General features: G+C 38.5%; 2 protein-coding genes across 3 annotated transcripts in view; both read right to left on the bottom strand.

The window, feature by feature from the left end:
- The window catches only part of LOC133464624 (estrogen-related receptor gamma-like), a 39,713-nt gene extending 36,245 nt beyond the window's left edge, over positions 1 to 3,468 (bottom strand). The window contains exon 1 of the mRNA XM_061746706.1: positions 3,376 to 3,468. The gene's annotated coding sequence lies outside the window, so the exon portion shown is untranslated. The remainder of the gene's footprint in view (positions 1 to 3,375) is intronic.
- Positions 3,469 to 4,993: 1,525 nt separating this feature from the next.
- On the bottom strand, positions 4,994 to 20,522 carry gpatch2 (G patch domain containing 2). Of its 2 annotated transcripts, none has more exons than XM_061747101.1 (10): positions 20,384 to 20,522; positions 14,730 to 14,973; positions 12,003 to 12,553; positions 11,693 to 11,757; positions 10,721 to 10,918; positions 9,700 to 9,814; positions 8,902 to 8,941; positions 8,649 to 8,713; positions 8,408 to 8,496; positions 4,994 to 6,704 (listed from the first exon to the last, which is right to left on the bottom strand). In XM_061747101.1, the coding sequence occupies exons 1-10, from the start codon at positions 20,431 to 20,433 to the stop codon at positions 6,535 to 6,537; spliced, it is 1,587 nt and encodes a 528-aa protein (XP_061603085.1). In that variant the 5' UTR covers positions 20,434 to 20,522; the 3' UTR covers positions 4,994 to 6,534. The 2 variants fall into 2 exon arrangements, with proteins under 2 accessions (XP_061603085.1, XP_061603086.1); XM_061747102.1 differs by having other exon boundaries at positions 12,006 to 12,553.
- Positions 20,523 to 26,329: the final 5,807 nt, after the last annotated feature.

Here is a 26,329-nt window from a genome sequence, read left to right as displayed (position 1 = left end):
AATTAGATTAATGGACACCACTCCTGCTTAAATCTGAAAGTTTGTTTGGGGACGGGGGGGGTTGAAGGTCTAGATCAACACTGTCCTCCCCAATCCCCAGAAGATTAGGTCAGTATGTCCTAAGGGTCACGTATTTGTTCAGTTATGTGTTGTATCCTATTAAATGTTATAGCGTTAGGTATTCATTTTTTAAAAAAGGTACGCGATATGGAGGACCAAACTGAGAAAAATAAAAAGCAGAAATTAAAAAGGAGACAAGGAAAGGTAAAAACAACAAATGCATGTATAAGGAAAAGGAAAAAAACAAAAAGTATATATTCCTGTTTTTACTTTTAATTATGTCAGTTTTGGTCCTCCATAAAGAGACACTTTGTACTTTAAAAAACAAAACAAAAAAAACTGAGATGCTGATCAAAGTGGGGGATTTTCAATTTTTGGTACAAAACAAAGCAGAAAAAAAGAAAAGATAACATTTGGGAGAACAAGAGCTACAATGATTAAAGCCAAGTATATTTCTGAAAGACTTTTTGTCAAGTTGTGGAAATTGTTGCTGTGTTTTTTTGTTGTTTTTTTTTAAATATAATTTCTGGTTTAAAGTGATTCTGGTTTGCATCTTGTGGTTGTATTTGTTTCCTGGAATTATATCTTTTTTTTCTCCTCCATTTAATTTTTTCAAAAGCGTTTTTTCTGAAATGTGAAATTTCCGGCTTATTTCATTATTATCCATAAAACGTTGTTTGGTGAAAATGCGGTCATGTGTTCGGGTTCGTTCATGCATCTTCTGATTTTTATTTTTTGAGGTGCTTTTAGCTTTTATCGTCCAAAACGTGCCTCAACTTCAGGTGAAGCTGTGGAACAGATGAAATCTTGAAACGAAGCATGAACCAGTATAAAAGTAAAAAAGTCTGATCTTCACTGGAGATGAATAAATATGCAGAGGTGAATATACTTGCATGTCTGTATATGTATTTATATGTATATACTGTATACTGTGGGGTTAAATAAGCTTTACTTCCCCTTAATCCTTTTCAAACAGATTGTCATTGTTATTGGTTTTATCTTAATAGTCATTATTTGTTTGAAATAAAGCATTAATTTATTCAAAATATTTCTAACTAACATCAAACTGGGAATTTTGTCATTAAAATTGGCTTCAACCAAATAAGCTGAAAAAAAAAGCCTATTTGGCTTTTATATATGAAGGCTAGTATACAGTATAGTCTTTTGCTATTTGCTAATGCTTTTTGCACTGCTTTTCACACTCTCGCCTGGTTCCCAGACTAGTTCCAGGTGAGGAGTCAGCGATGCGGGTCCAACAGCACACTGAATCATGGGAGTCAGCAGCGCACATGTCTAATGCTGATGTCAGGAACTATTAGAAGCCGCTTTCACTTTCCCACACCAACGCAGGAGAAACGGCACGCAGTCCATCTCATCATATCACTTTTATCTCTGCAGGTGGCAAATGTTGCCCTCTGGCTCAGTGTCAGCATGTCTACACTAAACAAGTCAACACAAAACACACACCCACAGAGAGAGAAATGAGTGCTACAGTCATGTTTTCTTTGGGAAAAAAAGGTCTATCAACACTTTACACATTCACCCTCTCTGTGTCTATCCCATCCATCTCACCACCCCTCCAACTAGGGCTGTTCGATTAATCGATTTTAAATCGTAATCGCGATTATGTAATTAGAACGATGTTAAAACGTGAAAATCGTAAAATCGATTTTTCACTTTTTTTATTTAAAACATTTTTTTTTTTTTTTTTTAACCTTTTCTGCACACATATTAATGATTGATGGAAATACCTCTCAATACCTGCGACAAGTGCCCCATCGGAGAGGCTCTTTAGTGTAGGAGGGGGCGTTGTAACATGCCACCGGGCATCCCTCAAGCCAGATGCGGTAGACCGGCTCGTGTTCCTTGCAAAAAACTTGCAAATGTGAATAGCAAATGTAATGACTGACATTACACACCTCTACCTCCTTCATGGGTTGCATTATTATTTAGCATGCAAAGACCCAGTTTAGTTTAATTAGAAAATGTCTTGTTTTATTTAATTGGAAATATAACTTACTGTATGTTTGCAAGTGCTGATTTGCTGATTTTTTTTTCAGAGATAAAACTTTATATTTTATTATATTTTTTAAAACTTTTTTTCAACTTATTTTACAGAGTTTTGCACATTATTCATTCATTTTTTGTTTAATAAGAGCAAAGTTTGCACTTAAAGCCCAATGGGCAAATGTTCAATAAAAGAACAGCATATTTGAAATCATTTCTTTGCCTTTTGTCAATTCACAAAATAATCGTAATCGTAATCGAAAATCGGATTTTGAGAGAAAAAAAAATCGAGATTTTATTTTTGGGCAAAATCGAACAGCCCTACCTCCAACTAGGCTTAACACATTCTGTCCACAGCTCCACAGGTGATTCCAGTCTGGTCTCACGACACCGCCTCGCCTTATGGAGCCAATAAAAATGCCAATACTCAGCCAATATCCCTCTACTTCCGTCCCTTCATCCGTCACACCCTTCACATGTGTGTTGCCATCCTTCCCTCTATCCTGCACCTCCCTCCTGTCCCTAATCATTTCATCACACAGATGCTTCCAGGTGAACCTCTGGGAAATTTCACATTTGCGGGCGAGGTTTAACACCCTTGTTCGCTTCTTCTCTCCCCTTTTCTCAGAGCTTCCAGGGGTGTTCTTTCAGTGACCCCACCTTCTGGTCATCCCTTCACCCATTTAGCCTGCTCAGCACAGTCCACAGATTGTTGGCCATGCCAGGATACACCAGTCAAAATGTAATTTTCTGCAAGATTACACATGATAATGAGTCGCTTTGGAGGCTCGCCATAAATGACTTCCAATTATGCATGCATACGTATTGATCTGTCAACAGGAGCCGTGAGGAAGGGGAGAGAGAGAGAGAGAGAGAGAGAGAGAGAGAGAGAGAGAGAGAGAGAGAGAGAGAAAAGAGGAGGGGACAAAAGCTGGACAAATGTACACTAATGTTTACTGACATGTCTCTTCATTCTTCACACACACAAAGAAAAAAAAGATAGTGGATGCTGCTGTGGATGGACTAATGTTTGTAATAAAAGTCTTCCACAAATGCTTTAAATAAAGTATTGAAGTAAGCCAGGAAAAAGCCAGAGGGATGAGTTCACCTGGGATCAGAGTAGACCTTCACCTGCAGGCAAAGGCACACACACGAACACACACACACACCCTGTTTCTGCTCCAACACCACACTGGACTGTTTCTAAGCAGACAGGAGCAAAAAAAACACATTTGACCATTTGCTGCAAATTTCAAGAAGCCTGCACCTACTTCTCCCTTGTCTTTATCGCTTTCAGTCGGTACTCACTGTCAGTTTCATCCACTGGCCGCCTGGTCCTTCTGCTCTACAGCTGCAGTCAGTCAGTCAGTCTCAAGGACAAATGCTCCAGCTCTCCTCGCCTCCGGTCTCTGTAGCTCAGCGATGCAGCAGGAGCGCGCACACACACACACACACACACTCACTCACACACAAAAATCATAAACACACACGCACACACACATTGCTCTCACCCCTCTTTCTCTCCTCTCAGCATCGCACACTGATCCGGTGCTGAGTTTACCTGCCTGGTTTTGCTCACAGGGGAGTCCTGAGAGTGTGTGTCAGACAGAAAGTGTATCAGAGAGAAAGAGTCTGTGCTGGGATTGTGGAGGGAGGGGGCGGGGGGTTGGGGATGAGAGGGGGGCACAGCCAACATTCCCACTGTATGAAGAGGGAGCTGGTGAGCAGAAGCGAGGCTAGAAGACACACAGCGCTGCAATGCTCCCCATAGATACAAGGGAGGGTTTGCTGTTGCAGTCTTGCAAAAGATGGTGGAGAAAGGAGAGATTGGCGTACACGTCAAATTTCTGCAATGTTATAACAGCATGTGAACGTGATGGAAGTCTCGACAAAACTAAAAAAAAAAGTCAAGGGCGTCTTCTTAGGTGCACTTGTGAACTTAAACCTTCTGCAAAGAAGCAGTGAACATGTGCTCTCTGAAACAGAGCAGTCTCTGAAACAGCTACACTGGAAAGTTGGCCTGGTATGCATCTAACAGGTGTCAAGATCAGAGCAGGGTGATAAAGCTGAGCATTTACAACTAACAAGGATGCATATTTCAACAGATTTATTCTTAAAATGTCATTTTCAGGCAAGGAGCCAATGATGACTGGGAGTGAGATGAGAGTCTTTCATGGAGAACATAACCGAACAATCATCAGGTCAAACCATAACAGGGAAAATCCTTGGATGAAACAAAGATTGCACTGTTTCCAACAAGCATGTTGGAAATCATTTCCCCTGTTAATAACATTTCTCCGGTCAAGCATGGGAATGGCAGTGTCATCCTGAGGGACTGTTGTCTGCACCTGGGGCTGAGAGTCTAAAAGACAGGTGCAATCCTGAGGGAAAAACCTTTTCCAGAGAGATGAGACAACAAAAATGGGGCAAAAAAATTCCAAATACAGGTATCCCAATCTTGTAAAAACATTTCAATGATGACTCGAAACTAATATTGCTGCTAAATATGCTTTGGTCATGTGGTAGTTAAAGGGCTAATTAATTAGAGGGAGGACTTATGTACATGTGTTACTTCAGATTTTATTTTTGAATAGGTTTACAAAACATTCAAAAAGAAAAAAATCAGTTTTTTTTTTGGTTTGACATTGGACAGAACCTGTGTATGGACCATTGAGGGAAAAAATAAGTATAAAATGTTATAATTTTTTTATTTAAAATCTTTTTCGGTATATGCAGCTTTATTTAACTCATTCAGACCAGAAGCACCCTCTTCATGCAGGAACAATAACCTGCTTTATGTCTTAATGGGGTGAAAGAATAGCCCTTTGCTGGAGTATCTTTAACATTTAATTCCAAGGTCTGCAACAAGCTAAACCGTTGTGGCGGAATTAATGATTCTGTGAAGTGAGGGGGACACGGTCACCTCTATCAGGGAGCTCAATAAGCTTTTAATTCAAACCACTTGATGAACACAAATTATAGGGTTATCCTCAAGAGACGGTATAATTGTGAAATCATACCGTTATGACTTTGTTTAATATTTCATTGATGTCACTTGCTGAAATTTCTCTGAGTTAGCCCTGGCCTTCCAAGATTAAAACAAACTAATTATCCAGAGGAAAGAAAAATTGTTACAGTACAACACGACATCTTTTCTTCACCAACTTTTAACATAAAATTCAGGAGAAGGAATGAGTTCACATCTAATTACCTTTTGCCTGCTATTTCACAGGTATTTTTAATTCTCATTAAACCATTGCCACAGTCTTTACATAAAATGATGAAAGTTTAGTGGAAATACCTTTAAACTACAGACAGAAGGAGCCCTTTAAGTCAACGCAACATTCCTTCCCCTGCATAATTTATTAATCTCTCACCAGAGTTAAAATTTGGTACATGTTACAGTCTACATGGGAATCTTGTGTAAGACTGGGGAGAAGAAAAGGTACATTATGAATGACATAGACAACTTGTTTTTTTACTCTTAAAGAAAAGGAAGGTTTCCTCAGCAGAAACCTGCAGCAGCCTCACCTGCACATGCATGCACAGTGATGTTAAATAAAGCAAAAACTGCAGTTTGGATTTTTATATTTTGTCTTGGTAGTAAAACAAAAGGATTCTGACGACAAGACTATCCATTAAATTGATCATAAAATGGATCAACATCCAGATATATCCACTCACATTAGTGCAGAGTACCCTATCTTCCTTACAATAAAAAGGAACATAAAATACTGTATATCTTGAGGTATGCTATACTCAAACCTTTGTTTCAAAAACCGTTGTGCAAAATTGGTCAAAAGCATTTGTTTCATTAGTTCTCTAACTAATATACTAAATATGTCATCACTGGCACACTCTGAGACACTGCTCCCAGTAGAACAGGGGTGTCAAATTCGAGTCCTCGAGGACCGCCGTCTTGCATGTTTTAGATGTTTCCCTGCGTCAACACACCCTGATAAGCATGACCGTGTCACCAACGGACTTGAGCAGACCTTGACGCCACGCTGACGATGACCGTTAATTTGAATCAGGGGTGCTGATGCAAGGGGACGATATAAAACATGCAGGTTAGCGACCCTTGAGGACTGCAGTCCGACACCTGTGCAGTAGAAGTTGAAAATGCTAGAGTCCTGGCCTGTAATACTGGCATCAGAGGTAAAGTGATGAAGCAACTTTATCAGTTGAACTTGAGCAAAACTTGTTTTTTTCCCCCAGCTCAGTGTCCATCAACCACGAGGAGTCTTTGTGGATATTCCAGGCTTCATGGAGTTTCCCCAATATGGGAAAATGTGTCATCACAGACATTCTTGATACACCAGCCCTCATTTCTTGTGGCCTGGATTACTCTTGACTTTGTTTAGAAAAAAAAAAAAAATCTTTAAAAAGGACATTTTTATTTCTCTTCCTCCATTTAGGGGCGTCTTGTTCCTCACAGATGTGGGTTCTGATCCAGGAACTGGGTGGTCAGTTGAAACCTAAACCGGCTCCTTTGGGTCTCTGAATGGCCCGGACGGGCTCAGTGATGCCCCTTCCCTCCGGACCCAGGCCCATCCCAGGGCTCCAGCCCATGCTCTGCAGCATACGGTTCCCCATGTTGGAGTCTGGGAGGGGAGGCACGTTATCCCCGACTACACCTATAAAAAAACAAAAAATATACATTAGAAAAGAAAGATATTTCAACACATTTTATACCTTGAACAATGAAAAACAGCAAAAAAAAATAGCAGAACAGAAAAGACTACAACAATCCTTTTATCAGACACAAACTCTTGTTAAAAATAACAAAGATCTTATGCAAACAAAGACATGTAACCTAACAAAACGTATCTTTTTAAACACGTATGTCATCAAACTAAGTTTAGTTTTTTGACTGTATCGTTACTCAAAACTATAGGACAGATGTGAAAAAAGGCACACACTTCACTAGTAGAGGGGTGAAATGGTTTAACAGGGTTTATACAGCAATCCTTATGTTAAATTTAATACCAATTTAATACCTTTTTCACTACCTTCAGATTGTTTTAAAAAACTGTCACAACATTAAGTGTTAATCACGGACCTTTTAACATTAATACAGATTTTGAACTATAGAACACTATACAGAACAGATTTATAGACTCATTGATGTTGACCAGATGTTTCACATTTATTTCACTTTGTGAATGACAATAAAATAGACTGCTTAAAATGTAAAAGGTAAAAAATAATACCAATTTAAAAAAAAAATAATACCCCTGACAGTGAATTTAACACTTTTAATGGACTTAAATTTGTCAATTTTCATTTATCACTTTTTAATACTTTTTAAAACCCCGCGGAAACCCTGCCTCCACACCATAAAAACTCATAGCTACAAAAAGAAATACAAATAAACACCTGAAAAGGGGGCAAGTTGCAGCCTTTCTATTAAACGTTAAGGATTTTTGAAAAAAGGGCACATCTTCCTTAAATTTATTTCATTAATTAGATTGGATTTTTTTTTAATAAATAAATACAAATGGACTTCCAAAGGGGTCTCTTCTACATTTTTTAGACTATAAAGTTGGTTAGATATGTTGATCAAGGCAAGGCAAGTTTATTTATATAGCACAATTCAACAACAAGGTGATTCAAAGTGCTTTACAAAAACATAAAAACATAAATAAATCAAACCATGAGAATGAAATTATATTAATAGATACAACCAAATGTATTACGTTTAGGCCATCAACAGGTAATTTCTCTCAAAGTTAAAAGATTTCTGTTCCCCCCCCCTCGTACATTTGAATCTCTGTCTCCAAACTGGTCTCGTTCGACAAAGCGAGCGTAAGCATGTAATTGACTTAACCCAGTTTATTGTCGTGTAACAAATGCATCTTGAAAAGCAAAGCACACTGCAGCCCGTCTTGGACAATGGTCATTTTGTCCTCTCTTTTCCAGGAAGTTCACTTTGGTCACAGAGCCCAAGCAATTACTGTTTTTAATCCCCTCTTTATTTGTGAGCAGTGCAGAGTAAAGCTGCTCACTCCACGAGCTGCTGCTGCCTCTCTGGCCAGCCCTGGCTGCCTTTCCATTAGCGGCAGTGAATGTCAACTATGCTCTAACTGGCCCAGGGGTAAGGAGTGTTACTTTAACCCCTCTGAAATGTCAAAGTGCAACTTTCATTGCATTTCTGTTTTCAGAGTTTACATCGGTACAGGAATGAGACAGAAGGCATAGAGGAAAGCAGACTGACGGACCCACTGAGATCAAATAAGATGGGGAGGAGAACGAGTGAGAGCCAAAAATACAATAAAAAGGGCAGTTGGCAAGAAGTACCAGATGGTGTGTTAGATGTAGCTAGGTGTGTATCCAATACCTGAGGGTGCAGTGGAACCAAGGGGGGCTGCCTTTCGCCTCCGCTTGACATCCCCCGTGCACAGAGAGCCGAGATGTCCGCTGGTCTGTCTGTAAAACCAGCCAAATGACAACATTACATCAATACTGGTTGGATCTCAAAAACACTCCAACAATGTTGAAGACACTGCAACAAAAGATACATAAAGAAATGACTGAGTTACATATAAATTACAAGTGTTTTTGAGTGAAACTTTCCTCACCTGCTTGCTGTTTTCACTGAACAGCTCCTCCGATGCCCTCTGTCTGTCCGAGAGTCCCAGTGCAACTGAAGTAGCAGTGAAGGAAAGGGAGAATAAAACTTAATGTCTCAAGCACTTAGCAAGTTATCCAAGTGAGAAAACAACCCGCCGAATGGGCGCTTGTAGTGGATCAATATCTGAACTTTCATTTCAGGGAGATTCTTTCAAGCCGTTTGAAAAGGAATTAGGGAAATTCAAAAGGAACACTGCTCACCTGTCCGTGGTCTCGCCTCGAGCCTGAGCTAAACCAGGGCCTGTCAAAGACACAACGGCATAATTAAAACGCTTCATTACCATTACAACACTGCTTCAAAAACAAAAAGGACCAGTGTTTATCACTATTTCTTGCTGCAAGTGAACTGTTGGTTCACTGCAGAATGCTTTACAGAATACCAAGAAGCCTTTTTTGGCTTTGTTTTTACTTGACTACCTTTCTTACATGTTACATTTTCAGAAACTGTTTGATACTTTTAAATAAGTCTACATGGCCGTGGAATCAGATATTACTACAGTACAAGTTCTGTACTGTATTCTAGTCCTATAAGCTTGTTTAATTATTATTATTCCTTGACAACCATGTCTGCCTCACTCAGCTGCACCCCTCACTGTGTATCTATTTGTATAATTTGTATAATCTTTTGTATTTTTTTGTATAATTGCCCTGTAAAATTGTAAATAGGTTATGTTTATTTTTATTCAGAACTGTCCCTTTTTCTTTTTCTTTTCCTTTCTTTTCTCTCTCTACCTCAAACTGCTGCACCTTAAATGTTTATACTGTTTATTCTGTAACATAGAAATAACACATTTGTTTTATTGTTTATTTTATCACCAAAGAGCGAAATTACCGGAGTCAAATTCCTTGTTGGACAATGTTCGAACCTGGCCAATAAAGATGATTCTGATTCTAATATAATGATGCTCGTTATAACAATCAGACCCCAAATGTTCCACTGATGCTGAGAAAACTAACAAGAATGTATATGAATAGATGAAGAAGAAAAATCAAACTCACTCATCCTGGGTTTGTCTGCTAAGTCTTTCAGTGAAGTCCTGACTGGAGCTTCCCTGCAGCCCCGCCTCAGGTCCCTGCTTGTTTCCATGGAAACGACTCAATCTGGCATGAAACCCTGCCAAACAGTGACATGGATATATCAGAAAAGGGGACCTGGGAGAGTAACCTTTAATTACAAGAGACACAAGTGAGCCCATGAAATACAACTGAAGAAAAAAATCAACTTTGTGAAATGGGTGTCATGAAACTGGTATTTATTCTTTTCAGTGCTAAATGAAAAGCTAAACAGAAAATATTTTTCTACCTCTTATTTCATATATCACTCCACTTCCACATCGCCCCTAAACAGTCTATGTAATGACTGCCTCCTGCTGGCCATGAGTAAAACTGCAATAACACTGTAAAATCTATGTGTGTGATTTTGTAAAACTAGGCTCTACACCAGGGGTTCCCAACCTTTTTTCCTTGGAGCCCCCCCTACTTGTGTCTAAGACCAGCCAGGCCCCCCGACCGGTACGTACTAGCACCAAAATAGTCTTTAATTGAAAAAATGAACATTAATTATGTTTTTTTGATACATTTCTCTTTGGTTTACTCTGTATACATATGGCTTTTTTTTTCTCCAATGTCACCAATGTATAAAATATGCACAAAAGGACATAAAAATATTTCTGAAAAATGTCTCTTTTAATATGAGACCAACATTTTTTTTACATTTTTCCTTTAACAACCTGTCGGAGTAGATTAAATGTTGAGTAATGATATAATAATAAGGAATGAAATCATTTCCTGTGTTTGTCACCAGTGTATAAAAAACACAAAAAATATTCAAGACATTCATAAATTATTCCTAACAATGTCTTATGAATGACTCATTCGCAAATATAATTTTTACAACTGCACCCCCAGGTTGGGAGACACTGCTCTACACAATCCTACTCAACCCACACTCACAGGGCATTTTCTCAGTAATATGTCTAGTTTACAAAAATTAGACTGCTCCGGTGTGTTGGCAGCATACCTCTTTGACCACTGGTACTCAGAAGTGGAAAGGAACCCGTGAGAATGCTGCTGAAGACGGGATCAGCCAGGTCCAGCTCCTCTGAAGCCGTCTCCCTCTCCCACCAGGGAACCACTCCTGCTATCCCACATGCACCACCGGGCGCAGAACCAGACACCGACTCACCCTCGTAGAACCAATCGCTTTGCTCATCATCAGCTGGAACAAGAACAAAAAAAAACAATATCACAAGAGAAAGACATTAATCATGAGGCCTAGAAACAAAAAAAGGCTCCCTTGTAGGGCTGGGGATCGATTCAAATGTCAAGAATCGATTCGATTCCGATTCTTAAGATTCAGAATCGATTTTCAGGATTCGATTCGATCCGATCCGATCTTGATTTGAGTTAGTGTTATTTAAAATGTTTTTTGAGCTATTGCCTGAATTATATCACTGTAAAATAACTAGTGAATTAATAATTTCCCAATAATTATTGTGAAATATCTAAGAAATAAATAACTCAAACAGGCCTTTCAATATCCATTTAAAGTACAAAAAAAGAAAGAAATTGCAACAGCTCATGCAGTAAACAAATCATTTTAGCTTGTCTTATTTATTCTGTCACCACGCACACATATTGCCATGAAGCATCTGGCATTTTTCAGAAGTGTCATGACAAACTGTATGTCCGACTACTGGGATTAAAGTTCACTGGGCGAAAATGTAATGATGGGGGAAAAAAATAAAATAAAATCGATCTTTAGACATAAGAATCGATTTTTAGGAATTAATATGATAATCGATTTAGAATCAAAAAATCGATTATTTCAACGCAGGCCTACTCCCTCAAGTAATTTGCTTCTCAGTGTTGGAATTTCTTTTAAATATATGACATCTGTTGCTTGATGTAGTTAAAAATTCATTATATTCTCGCTACTGCGTGCATTGCAGTTCAAAATTTAAATTAATTGTAGGAATTTCTCAGTACATACCTTGCCTCCCTTCATCATTGGTATAGAGGCCGCCGTCACTGCTGTTACTCACACTGCTAGTTTCGCTAAAAAGATGGCAGGAAAAGAGATTCAAAACACGAGACATTTCTTGAAAAACACAAAAAAGGACAAAAGTTGAAATGCAGCTAAACACAGTCAACTTAATCACTATTTGTGATACCTAGTCTTACAAACAGCGGCCTTCCTTACCTGAGGTCACTCACAAGCACACTCGTGTTAACAATACAGATGCAGAAAAAGAAGACTTCAAAATGTGTTTGAATCATAAATATAAAGTCAAAACACTAACCACCTGTCACTCATGTCTTCATCTGAGCCCTTTTGTTCATCCAGCTCCATTTTCTCCTTAGATCCATCTGTCAGAGAAGAAAAGGGGTCTTCGCTCTCAACTACCACCCCTTCATCTGCAGCTTCCATTCCAAGCCTGTTCGTTGCTAGTTTCCTCTTCTTTATGCGGTTTTTCCCCCCTCCTGACCCCATCAGGCCACCTCCACAAAGCTCCATGGCACCTCCACGGCAGTCGTTAGCACCCAGTCTATGCGGCCTGCCGACAACACGGGCTTTTGGGACAGGGGGAGGCCCGAGCACGATGGAAGGGGGTTCTGGTTCTGCGGGCGGGTCAACAGCCATGCGTTTGACCTTACGCCGACGTCTAAGGCTGCGAGTTCCCTCTGCTGATCCTAGGACAGCCAGGTCATCGGGCCAAAGTGGTCTCTTGCTTCGCCCCAGGTCAGCTGTGTGGGGGGGTCGTCTTTTGGGGCCAAGATGTTCATCGGAGTCACTGTTGTCACGGGCATGGCTGCTGGCAGCAGACACCCCCCCTGCGCTGGCACGGTAGTCCTGCAACAGATGTCATGGTGGTGAGTATCAGCCTGTGATGCCAAGGCTAAATTAAGAAACTTCAGCAAACTCAAGTATGCCAGTTAGAATTAAACACATGGATGGCCAAACAATCTGTCTTCAACTGTAAGATGTCTAATAAATTACTTAAGTAGCACATAAATTATAATATGTGCCATTGTGCACCACACTGTTTTTAACATACTATGGCAAAATCTATTCACAATGGGGAAAAAAGAAGAAAAAAAGCAAAACATCAATTAAGTAGACCAATTCCAAACAACTTTTGTTTTAACCATAAATGTTCATTTTATTAGTAAATAGTTTGTGATCAACTGAAAAGAAAATAGACATGTGTACTGTATATTACTTTATTTCATTGTTTAGCTTCAATTTGGGAATTTTCATCTACAAAACCTGACAAAAGAAAAAAAGACACCAAATGTTACACACTTATATAGCCTTTAAAAGTGAATGTTGATGTATTATTCATTTGCTCATTCACAGTCACTCATACAGTGCATTTTATTATATGTGTGTTGTAATATGTAATAATATACTATAATCCACTCTGTAAAGATGGTGCCTTGTTTTTTTTTACAATAATAGACCCTTTCAGGGCTCCAGACTAACTTTTTTCACTAGGAGCACAGTAGCCCCTAACTGAAAATATTTAGGGGCACAATCAGAAATTTTAGGAGCGCACATCGTTTATCAACACGCTAACCAAATTTTTACATTTCTACTACATTTCAGTGTATTAGTAATACGTATTTCATAATAGATTAATGAATTACCACAATGTGCTGTTTCAAATGCAGTGTTACATTTTATTGTGCACTTTTAAAGATGCTGCAAGTAAACTGACAGCACCATTGCTGTCATTATATATAAAAAAAACATACATTCACATGATAAAAAAGTGCTTGGTAACAAAGTGCTTAGTAACCTTTCAGCCATGAATTTAACTGTTAAACACAGTACTTAACAAATGTACAAATTTTGGGGGTACTGGCCAATAACATTTCCTTACTTGTGTCTTTACTAAAACCCTGGACTTACACCAGTTGACCAAATTCACTGCCTTCACTCAAATAACTAAGGATCTACCAAGAAATATTCTTATTTCTAACCTAAAAATGCCATTACACCTGATAACACACATCACTTAAAAGGTTAGGTGTTTTTCCCACGTGTTAAAATTTAACTTTAATTTGTGTCAAGCAAATCTTAAGTTCTAGTTACGTTTTAAGTTAGAGTTTTGGCAATGTTCAAAATAAAATTATGAGACCTGCTGTATTGGAGCACATTTTCTTTTAGTTAAAACTGTAGCGGGGACAGATGTTTAGAGAAACCTATGTATGTACCGGGTGAAGGCTGATTTATGGTTCCGCGTTACAACAACGCAGAGCCTACGTCGTAGGCTACGGCGTAGGCTCTGCGTCGATTTAAGGCGGAACCATAAATCAGGCTTTAGGGGAACATATCGGAGAACAACCAGAAGAATATAGAGTGGATTAAAAATAAAAGTTAAGCACTGAGCTACATGTGTCTCCCGTCTGGGCCATTGCAGACTCATTGCCTGAGCATGATGTCACTAAAACCAAACATACCCGCCATCTCTTTCTTCTAACTTTATGTGCGCGGCGCAGCGGCAGCGCGTTGTGTTGCATTAAATGTAGTCCGGGCGTAATACCTGCTTTGAGCTGGTGAAATTAAACGAAATAAATAAATAAATAAATAAATAGATCCCCCGACTCATTCCCTTTCACACTCATTGGCCTGCAAATATGCGGGTTCATTGACTGGTCGCACGTGTGCGAGTGGACATGAAATTCAGTTGCACATACTCAAATTTTGGTCGCAAAATGCGAGCATTTGGTCGCAGTCTGGAGCCCTGCCTTTTCAGTAAATCAAAGCCACTTCAAACGGTGGAGATGGAGATCATCCCGCTGAGCTACCAGGTCGAAGATGGTTCATTCTAATCTCTCCTCAACTGGGTGAGATTAGAATGAGCCATAAACTCCTGGTATTATTGAGTTGCATGAAGAGTAAAAGAAAGACAACCAAGTATTTCCTGCCTGATTCTACCAGTCTTTTCCTGTGACAGCATAGTGGGCCAGACAGTCTCAGATGTCTTCAGACAAAACGGGTTGCTCCATTCATTTGGCCTCACCTTGTGTTCCTCCACACTGGACTCTGAACCCTCGCTGAGGTGGCCTGTCTCCCATGGCGGATGTGGGTTGTCTGATCGACGTTTTCTTCCCCTCCGTTTCCGAGCCTGTCTCTTCAGTAGACATCCCACTGCCAGTGCATGGTCTCCTCCATCACCAAAACCACCACGTGCAGCTTGCTCCGAGCTCTCCTCCAGTGCTGACACCAGGTCATGGACCAGCTCGTCCATCGTCCGGCGAAAGTGCCTGGAGGTTAGAGAAAGAGGGGTCTCACCAGTTCTGCTACACACGTAAACAATAAGACGCGAGGAGATCGCTCCTTCCAGGCCATCGCACCGAGGCTCTGGACTAGGGATGCAAATTATCGATTATTTCATTAATTGATAGTTGATAACCTTATCGATCGATCATCGATTAGTTGATAAGTGGCGTTTTTCCCCCATCTGAGATACAAACATAATTTTTTTTGCTTATATAAAATACAAAGGACATTTTAATGTATTCCTTAATCAAATATTTATTTGATACAAAAGTAACAAAGACATTTTTGTACCACAAGGAATATAATATAAAGTGCACTTCAAGGCTATTAGTAGTAGCAGCAGCCATAATAGTGTAATTTGTGTCAAGCAAATTTTAAGTTCTAGTTACGTTTTAAGTTAGAGTTTTGGCAGTGTTCAAAATAAAATGATGAGACCTGCTGTATTGGAGCACATTTTCTTTTAGTTAAAACTGTAGCGGGGACAGATGTTTAGAGAAACCTATGTATGTACCAGGTGAAGGCTGATTTATGGTTCCGCGTTACAACAACGCAGAGCCGCCGCCGTAGGCTACGGCGGCGATTTAAGGCAGAACCATAATTCAGGCTTTAGGGGAACATATCGGAGAACAACCAGAAGAATATAGAGTGGATTAAAAATAAAAGTTAAGCACTGAGCTACATGTGTCTCCCGTCTGGGCCATTGCAGACTCATTGCCTGAGCATGTTACTAAAACCAAACATATCCGCCGTCTCTTTCTTCTAACTTTATGTGCGCGGCGCAGCGCGTTGTGTCGCATTAAATGTGGTCCGGGCGTAATACCAGCTGGTGAAATTAAACGAAAAAAATAAATAAATAGATTAATTGTAATCGTTAATTTTAATCGGGTAATTTCATAACTGCAATTAATCGAAAATCGATTAATTGTTAACATCCCTACTCTGGACCGATCTCCCGCCGTCTCTACGTTCTCTGGACTCCATCAATGCTTTGAGAACAAACTTAAAACCCACCTGTTTCTCCAAGCTTTTAAACATTAGTAGTGAGAGGGTTGTTTTATGACCATCATGTTGATTTTATGTACTTTTATTCTAGGAGCTTTTATCGGTATTGTCTTGTTTTTATCGTATTTCTACTTTTATTGTAGTGTTTTATTCGTGTTATTATTGATGTTGTTTTATGAATTTTTTATGAAGCACATTGTGACATTCACTTGTCTGTGAAAAGTGCTATATAAATAAAAATGTACTTTCTTACTAAAGAACCAAAGACATTACCATGACAATTTTAAGCTTGGATAACCAAGTACTAAGAACCCAGAGGGATATTTTGGTTATGAGTTCTCATGGATGCTGATAAACATTGTAAGCAATAACTGTGTGCGGCTATAGTCTATTAAACGTCATGAAATCTGGAAATCAGTCTTAACTAAACAGATGCCACCTCAAACATAGCAATTTAAGCAGCTGCTGAGATAGTCGTGTAGCAACATCTGTGACACCAAAGCCAATCGATCATTCATGACAGATTATTTCAGAATCAGGTTTATTGGCCAACATTTTGCACATGTTAACTTCAAGAAGAGCAAATATCTCTAGTTTCAGCATTTGATTTGTTGATGTCGTGTCTTGTTTTACTCTAAATAAACTCAAAACATTCACAAATATGTGCTGAGTGATTTTAGTGATTTTCAGAATCAGAATCCCTTGAGTTCTTGCAAACTGCCTTTGATGCTGTTCAATCCCGTCTGACTCAGCTTAAACTAGTATTAAACGCAGATAAATAGAAGAATATGCTTTTTTCAAATGGCAAGCAGCTTCCATCTCACCTTCCAAGGTTGTTAACTGTTCAGGGGATTTAAATTGAATTAGTCAGTTCTTATAAATATCTAGGCATTCTGATTGATGACAACTTGTCTTTTAAATCTCATATTGATAACCTTGTTTCTAAGCTGAAACTAAAATTAGGTTTCGTTTTTAGGAACAAATCATGTTTTTCATTTCGGGTCCGGAAATATTTGATCAAAACAACTTTTTTACCTTTGTTGGACTATGGCGGTCTGCTTTTTATGAACGCTCCTGAGCAGTATTTAAAGAAATTAGATACAGTGTATCATTTTGCTTTGTGTTTTATCACCGGTTGCAGCTATCATGTACATCACTGTTGTTTGTATGCTGCTGCCAATCGTCCTTCTTTTCCTGTCCGTAGACTCTCCTACTGGCTGACTTTTATTTACAAATCCATTTTGGGACGTCTCCCTACATATTTGTGCGTGCACATGTGTAGAAACGTCAGCCATTATGGCCTGCGCTCACAGAACTTTATTCAAATGCAGGTCCCGAGAGCCAGAACTGAACTGGGTAAAAAGGCGTTCAAGTTTTCTGCCCCCTCAACCTGGAATGATGCGCAGAAGGACTTGAAATTGGTTGAGCTTGTATCCTTGGGTAAATTCAAATCCATTTTAAAAGACAGAGAAATTAGCTCTCTCGGTTCTTGTGACTGCCCCGTTGTGTAAATTTTACTATTGTTTCCCCGGAATGTGTGACTGACTGTCTGTGTTTGTATGTATTGTTGGATTGTTTTTATGCTGCCATTTTGGCCAGGTCACTCTTGAAAAAGAGGTTTTAATCTCAATGAGTTTTTTTACCTGGTTAAATAAAGGAGATATATATATATATATATATATATATATATATATATATATAAAAATCAGGTTTATTGACCAAGTCAGGTCAAACAAGACAGGGAATTTGTTGTTTTCGCTCACTGTACAGTAAATAGACAAATGACAGCTCTTATTAACATATATACCTTTTTTTTAAGTGAAAGGTGCAGCAGTATGAGGTAGCAGGGGCGTCAATTGGGTATGGCAAGGTATGGCAGCCGCCACACCTTGGCTTCAAGGGAAAATGTAAATGTTTATTTTTTAAATACATTTATGGAATTACTCTGTGTCTATTTGTATTGCTTATTCTATTACTTAATACATATAGAATAACTACAAATGCAAATCAGAACAACATGATCGATTTCACTAGTTATTATACACTGCAAAAACTCAAAATCTTAACAAGAATATTTGTCTTATTTCTAGTTAAAATGTCTAATTTTTAGTAAAAAAAAATCTCATAACATTTAAGACAAGACTCAAACACAAACATTTTCACCTGTTTCAAGTAGATTTTCACTTAAAATAAGTAGAAAAATCTGCCAGGGGAACAAGATTTTTTGCTTGTAATGAGAAGATAAATCTTGTCCCACTGGCAGATTTTTCTACTTATTTCAAGTGAAAATGTACTTGAAACAGGTGAAAATGGTCACATTTTTTTTTTTTTTTTTTTTACTTTATTTAAAAGAATTAACACAAAACAGTATACAGGAACAGTATACAAATAAAATATAGGACATGTGCCAGGGGTGATGTTTGTTATTCAAGAAGATTAAACATATAACATAAGTCTATGGTTTTAATAGCCTTTTCATTTGTTGATTTTAGGATTAATTTCAAGTCAAGTTCAATTTCTTTCTGGAAAACAAAAAAACAAGGGGTTTTCTTTGAAAATTTACTCTTATGAATATGAAATTTGGCAAGAAATAAAAACAGATTTATCAAAAAGTAACATTTTCCTTCTTTCTTAGGGAAACAATGGAAACCAAAAACAACATTTTCCCAATGTAAATTAAAATCTATAGCAAAAGAGTCAATAATAAATTTGCTAATATCCACCCTCACCAAGTCGCAACCCTCTCCCGCCCCTCCCATCATCATCGACGGCTTCCCGGTACCCTTTTCCCCCCACGTCAAGAGCCTCGGCGTCATTCTGGACAATACACTCTCATTTGCACCTCACATCCACAACATCACCCGGACTGCATTCTTCCACCTCCGCAACATCTCCAGACTTCGTCCAGCACTGTCCCAATCCAGCACCGAAATTCTGGTCCACTCATTCGTCACATCCCGTATTGATTACTGTAATGCTCTCCTCACTGGCCTCCCAACCAAACTCACCAACAAACTACAACTCATTCAGAACTCGGCCGCCCGGATCATCACCCGCATCAAGTCATCTGACCACATCACCCCCGTTCTTATCCAACTCCACTGGCTCCCAGTCCAATACCGTATAATTTATAAAAACCTCCTCCTCACCCACAAAGCCCTTCACAACCTAGCCCCCACCTACCTCTGTGACCTACTGAAAGAATACACCCCCTCCCGTACCCTCCGCTCAACCTCTGCTGGACTTCTTTCCACTCCCACCTCACACCTTAGCAGCATGGGTGCCCGAGCTTTCAGCTGCTCGGCACCCAGACTCTGGAACTCCCTCCCCCCATACATAAGACAAATAGACTCCATCACCACATTCAAAACACAACTCAAGACTCACCTGTTTAAACTTGCCCATTCACTTTGACCGGTCACCACACACTACCTCCCACCATACTGTTATCTGTACTGTTGCTCCTTGATTGTCTATTTGTATGTATTGTGTATGTGTGTATGTATTATAATTTCTACTGTATTACTATTATATTTCCTGTATTGTATTGTTTGTTTTTATTCTGTAAGGTGACCTTGGGTGACATGAAAGGCGCCGTTAAATAAAATGAATTATTATTATTATTATTAATATCTGCCCATAGTTTTTTCGAATGAGAGCAAAGCAAAATGGTCAAATAACAAGTTATTTTTTCCAGTGATGAGTCTTGTTTTAAGTGTAATGAGATTTTTTGACTAAAAATTAGACATTTTAACTAGAAATAAGACAAATATTCCTGGTAAGATTTTGAGTTTTTGCAGTGAGCGAGACTGCATTTGAAAAAGTTCCAATGTTCTTGACCACACAGATAAACTACATAACAGACTTCTGTGATGAGTATTTGCTGGACGTGTTGATTGATACTCTAGTTAAGTTCTGTGACTCGTAACCTTGCCATATATAATATATAATACCTTAGCTTCCACTGAATTGACGCCACTGTGAGGTAGACATGGTTATTGAATATTTGGTCATTTTGGTATCTCATCGTCGAGGAAAGTTATAGCCAACACATAAGTACATCACTAAATACTCGCGTTATTAAACCTCACCAATATGGACTGAAAGCCTGAGCTCGGTAGGCTAACGCCTCCTACTCGCCGGAGAGCCAACTTCCACAAATGTCCCAAATTAAGACGCTTCAAAAGCCACTTTTCTGCTTCTGAGTACCAATGTTGGTCAGATTTATGCAAGTTTAGTTTAAACGCCTGTCACCTTCAATGATAAATACAGAACCCCGGAGTTATTGAGTGGGGATTAGCTGTTAGCCTCTTTAGCACGACTGCAGCCAACATGTTCACGTCTGTTGTGATTTCATTTCAAAGGGATGGATGGGTGTCAAAGACCACCTACCAGCCGGTTTCCGCTTTGCCGATGGTTTTTAGATTAGCTGCACGGAACATTAAAGCCACCAAATGCCGAGTGTCGTTAGCCAGAAACAACAGACAGACCAGACATGGCAGACAGCATTCTGACACAAAGCTAAGGATCAGCTAGCCGCACCAGTGTGCGACAAGGGACAGCAGGTGTGTTCACGGACCCTGGGAATATTCACACACGCATCATATCAGCGTCTGTTCAACTTTTCGACTGTTCAAGCCAAGAGAGGGCAAACACGACCTCAGGGGAACAGCAATGTTTGACACAACAGCAATAAGAACAAATACAAAGGGCGTAAAACTGTGGAACCTCATTAGATAACGACCTTAAACTAGCAAATTCAATAAAAGCATAGAAGATATTATTCAAAGCAAAGGTAATGGACACATAGGGCTGGGCGATACGGACAAAAAGTCATATCTCGATATTTTTTAGCTGAATGGCGATATATCTCGATATATATCTCAATATTTTTTACGCTGCGTAATTGGTGGTTTCCCCCTAGGGCTGGGCGATATGGACCAAAAGTCATATCTCGATATTTTCTAGCTAAATGGCGATACTCAATATATATCCTCCTCCTCACCCACAAAGCCCTTCACAACCTAGCCCCCACCTACCTCTGTGACCTATTGCAAGATTACACCCCCTCCCGCACCCTCCGCTCAACCTCTGCTGGACTCCTTTACACTCCCACCTCACACCTTAGCACCATGGGTGCCCGAGCTTTCAGCTGCTCGGCACCCAGACTCTGGAACTCCCTCCCCCCACACATAAAACAAATAGACTCCATCACCACATTCAAAACACAACTCAAAACCCACCTGTTCAAACTTGCCCATTCACTATAACCGGACATCACGCACTACTTCCCACCAGTTTGTTTGTCTACTGTTATACTATTTGTCTTGCTACTTGTATGGATGTTTATTGTATTTTTAATTGTATTTCCTGTGTTTTTATTCTGTAAGGTGACCTTGGGTGTCGTGAAAGGCGCCTCCAAATAAAATGAATTATTATTATTATTATTATATCGATATTTTTTGTGTGCCATAATTGGGGTTTCCCCCCAAAGCATTATAGCATAGCATCTCTGTTAGCTTCATTTTTTTCTGAGGCAAACCCTTAAGTTTTAATACAATGCCTCGTGCCAAATGTCATACAGGTACCTTTATTAACAGAGGTCTACACAATATCAAAATATATAAAACAAATGAAATAAAAATAAACTGCCTGCATATATAGAATAAAAATGCTTCTTGAATAAAATAAAACAAATATCCCTTTCCTGCATAACAATTAAATTAAAATATACTGTGCAATTAATACAATGTAGACAGTAGCAGGCAGACTTTTCCACTGAGGTTGACAGTTGTGCAAATAACAAAACATTTGTGCAAATCTCAAATGAAACATTCAACTCAATTTGTCACAAAATAAGCTATATCAAAATCATTAAAAGAAAACAAACAAATAAAATAAAAATGTAAAAATCGATATAAACGATATTGTCTCGTACCATATCGTGTTTGAAAATATATCGATATATATTAAAATCTCGATATATCGCCCAGCCCTATGGACACATATATAGAAACACAATAAGCAAACAAAGAAGAATGCACACGTGCATGAGATAAAATGACAACTTAAATTGGTTTTGTCGGTTTCCTTTGCATCTTTTCACTTCCTGTTTTCAGTGCTATCATTATTATTATTATTATTATTATTATTATTATTATTATTATTATTATTATTATTATTATTATTATTATTATTGCTATTATTATTATTATTATTATTATTATTATTACTATTATTATTATTATTACTATTATTATTATTTTGTTTAAACTTATGATACTTGTGATTGACCGAAATAAATATTAACTAACTAACTAACGTCCTAACACTGCAGTCCTTGGTGCCAAAAATCGTTATAAACAGTACTCGAGTTGTAAAAAAATGTTATCATATGGGGACAGATAATTTGTGCTGATTACAAATAATATAATATATTACAAATAATAGCACTGACCAAAACACCAGCAGAAATACTGCAGGAATGACATAGCAGCAGTTAAATGCAGCCTTCTGTAAGCTTAAAATATCCACTGGGCTTACATCAAATACATCAAAACACAAGTAAAATGGATCACTGCAAAAACTCAAAATCTTAACCAGAATATTTGTCTTATTTCTAGTCTCATTTTAGTAAAGAAATCTCCATCCATCCATCCATCCATTATCTATACCCGCTTTATCCTTTGCAGGGTCACGGGGGTCTGCTGGAGCCTATCCCAGCTATTTTCAGGCGAGAGGCAGGGGTTACACCCTGGACAGGTCGCCAGTCCATCGCAGGGCCATAAAGAAATCTCATTACACTTAAAACAAGACTCATCACTGGAAAAAACAAAAAATTTCACCTGTTTCAAGTAGATTTTCACTTAAAATAAGTAGAAAAATCTACCAGTGGAACAAGATTTTTTTGCTTGTAATAAGAAGATAAATCTTGTCCCACTGGCAGATTTTCCTACTTATTTCAAGTGAAATTTTAAATAAGTTATTTTTCTGGTGTTATTTTTCTGGTGATGACTCTAAATGTTGAAATAGCAGTAAAACCACATTAATTGATGAAATGACATAAGGGATGGAAAGGGGGGGATGGCAGTTTTACAGGGGGGATGATTTTGACCGTTTTTATTTCAGGGGGGATGCCATCTCCCCTCATCTCGAGTACTGGTTATAAATATCATTCATATAAAAAGAATAACCCAAACTCAGTTAAAATTTTAATATACATTGTTAATAGATACGGACATGCGGCTTGTGGATATGTTAATTACAATGAACTATGACGCAATTAAATGTAACGAGTCTATATCCCCAATCGGAATCAGAATCAGAATCAGGTTTATTTGCCAAGTCAGGTCAAACAAGACAGGGAATTTGACTCTGGTTGTTTTGCTCACTGTACAGTAAATAGACAAATGACAGCTCTTATTAACATATATACAATTTAAAAAAAGTTAAAGGTGCATGGTTATTGAAAGGTGCATTGTTACAGCATATGATTGTGGTTATTATTATTAGGCAAGGCAAGTTTATTTGTATAGCACAATTCAACACAAGGTCATTCAAAGTGCTTTACACCAACATTAAAAGCAGCAAGACAAAATTACCACAAACGGTAAATAACAAATAAAATGATGCGAAAAGAGGTCAAATAATAAAAAGCACAAGTTGTTAAAAAGTAAGAGCAGTAGAGTACAGCAGGTAAGTATTTAATTTAAGAGTACACTTCAGTAAACAGTAATGTTTTTAGGCCTGATTTAAAGGATCTACAGTTGGAGCAGACCTCAGGTCTACAGGAAGTTTGTTCCACCGGTGAGGAGCAGAATAACTGAACGCTGCCTCACCTTGCTTGGTTCTTGTTTTTGAGAACCACAACAAACCAGATCCAGATGAACCTCAGGGGTCTGGGAGCTTCATAGGGAACTAACAGATCAAGCATGTATTTTGGTCCAAGACCCTTCAGTGCTTTCTAGATCAGCAGTAAGATTTTAAACTCTATCCTTTGACTCACTGGAAGCCAGTGTAGCGATTTCATGACCGGTGTAATATGGTCCAGTTTCCTGGTGTTTGTAAGGACTAATAATAATATTACTTTTATTATTGCACAGTGATTGATTACTCTGAGACTATATGAGTGATGAGAGTTCATCAGAGCAACAGCTTGGGGGAAGAAACTGTCTCTGTGCCTGGAGGTTTTGGCGTACAGAGCTCTGTAGCGCCGTCCAGATGGCAGGAGTTCAAACAGACTGTGTCCTGGGTGTGAGGGGTCTGCAGATATGTTACATGCCCGTTAAGTGTACTTTAGTGTACTTTACTTCAAGTGTACTTTTTTGTAAATCTGAGAAAAACACAACGTATGAAACCAACTTGAGTCCGAATCCGCGTGTATTTACGTTTATTGAGCACTAGAGAGCGATATATTCTCAAATTTAATCATGCTGATGCCCACTCAGCCATAAAATCCATGTGCTCAACCCACAGAGCCCGCTGGCCCTTGAGGGAATATAGAAAAATGCTAAGGGCGCTGTGGCCTCCAGGGGGCGCCACATAATCTGGAAAAAAAATCACTTTCAACAGAATTAGTCATTACTATTAACTCTTAAAATGGAAAAGCTAACATAGATTTCAATTTAAAAGCAATTTAATTTGATATAATTTAAAATTATTAATTAATATTACCACAAATGCTAATATTACTACAAATGATAACACTGGGCGGTGTAAAAGTACTAAACCACTAAAGGTCTATAAAATGCCTTTTTTGTACATAGTTTTGCATATAGTTGTATATAAGTATTTTATATAGCTAGTATATAGTTATTTTTATTTAATTTATCGATATAGTGATTGCATAGTGTGTAAATGTAGCTTATCTATAGTTATTGTGTGCAAACTGTGTGGTTATTTCAATTTAACATATAATGTAGATCATTGTATTTATAATTTATTACTATTATTATTCATTCACTTATTTACATGATTTTTATTTTGTGGTAGGTTTGTGGTTTTGTATTTCAGTTTTGTTCAAAATGTATATGTAATTTAATACGCATGGAAATTGGGTGAAAGGTTATTTTACAGTATAGAAAATCTCTCTTAGGGCACCACATCGGGTAGGGGGCACTGTCAACCCATTTAACTTATCACATTCACACACCTGCCACATCATTAGGTACATTTGCTCAAAGTCAACACAAAAATATCTAATCAACCAATCATGTGGTAGCAACTCAGCGTATTTAAGCATGCACACATGATCAAGAGGACTTGCTGAAATACAAACCAAGCATCAGAAAGGGGATTTAAATGACTTTGAAGATGATGTGACTGTTGGTACTAGATGAGTTGCTCTGAATATTTCAGTCACTGCTGATATTCTGAGATTTTCATAAACAACCATCTATAGGGTTTACAGAAAATAGTATGAAAAAGAGAAAGAATCCTGCAAGCAGCAGGCAGTTGTCTGGATGAAAATGTAATGTTGATGTCAGAGGTCAGAAAGAGAATGGACATACTGGTTCTAGCTGATAGAAAGGCAACAGTAACTCAAATAACTCCTTATTACAACTGAGGTATGCAGAATACCATATCTGAACACACAACATGAACCCTAAATCAGATGGGATACAGCCACAGAATACCACACTGGGTCCTACTCTGATGAGTCTCAATTTTATTTATAATAGTAGAGTCTGAAATTAGCAAAAATACATGATAGCATGCATCCATCCTGCCTTGTATCAATGGTTTATGCTCCTCCTGGTAGTGTAGTGGTGTTGGGGCTTATTTTGTTGGGACACTTGGTGCTCCTTAATACCAACTGATCATCATTTAAACACCACAGCCTACCTGGTCATTATTGCTGGTCGTGTCTATCCCTTTATGACTACAGTGTACCCTTGTATCATGGAACAAAATCTCTAAGGAATGATTCCATCAACTTGTTGAATCTATTACACAAAGAACTAAAGCACTTCTGATGGCAAAAATGGGGTTCCACCTGGTACTAGCAAGGTGTACCTAATGATGTGGTCAGTGACTTTATATACTAAAGGTCACCATTTCAAACACATACGTTACTTGGTACCAATATGCTCTTTGTGAGACCAGGACTTCACCCTGAGCAATAGGTGGTCTTGTCCAAATGTCGGTGATTACCTCAACAGGGGTTAGCACCAGTGACAGGTGTGACATTCTCTCTATGAAGTAATACGAAATGTACACATTGAAGATTGCCGGGCATGCATTGGTGGTGTGCCAACATATGGCTGGCTGTTTGCCTGGTGCACAGTCATGCAAGACCGAGGACATTCACTCAGGCTGTTAGACAATCCAAGGATGTAT

Source organism: Cololabis saira, chromosome 18 (genome assembly GCF_033807715.1).
Source record: "Cololabis saira isolate AMF1-May2022 chromosome 18, fColSai1.1, whole genome shotgun sequence".
NCBI lineage: Eukaryota > Metazoa > Chordata > Actinopteri > Beloniformes > Belonidae > Cololabis > Cololabis saira.
This window is presented reverse-complemented; position numbering and strand designations above follow the sequence as displayed.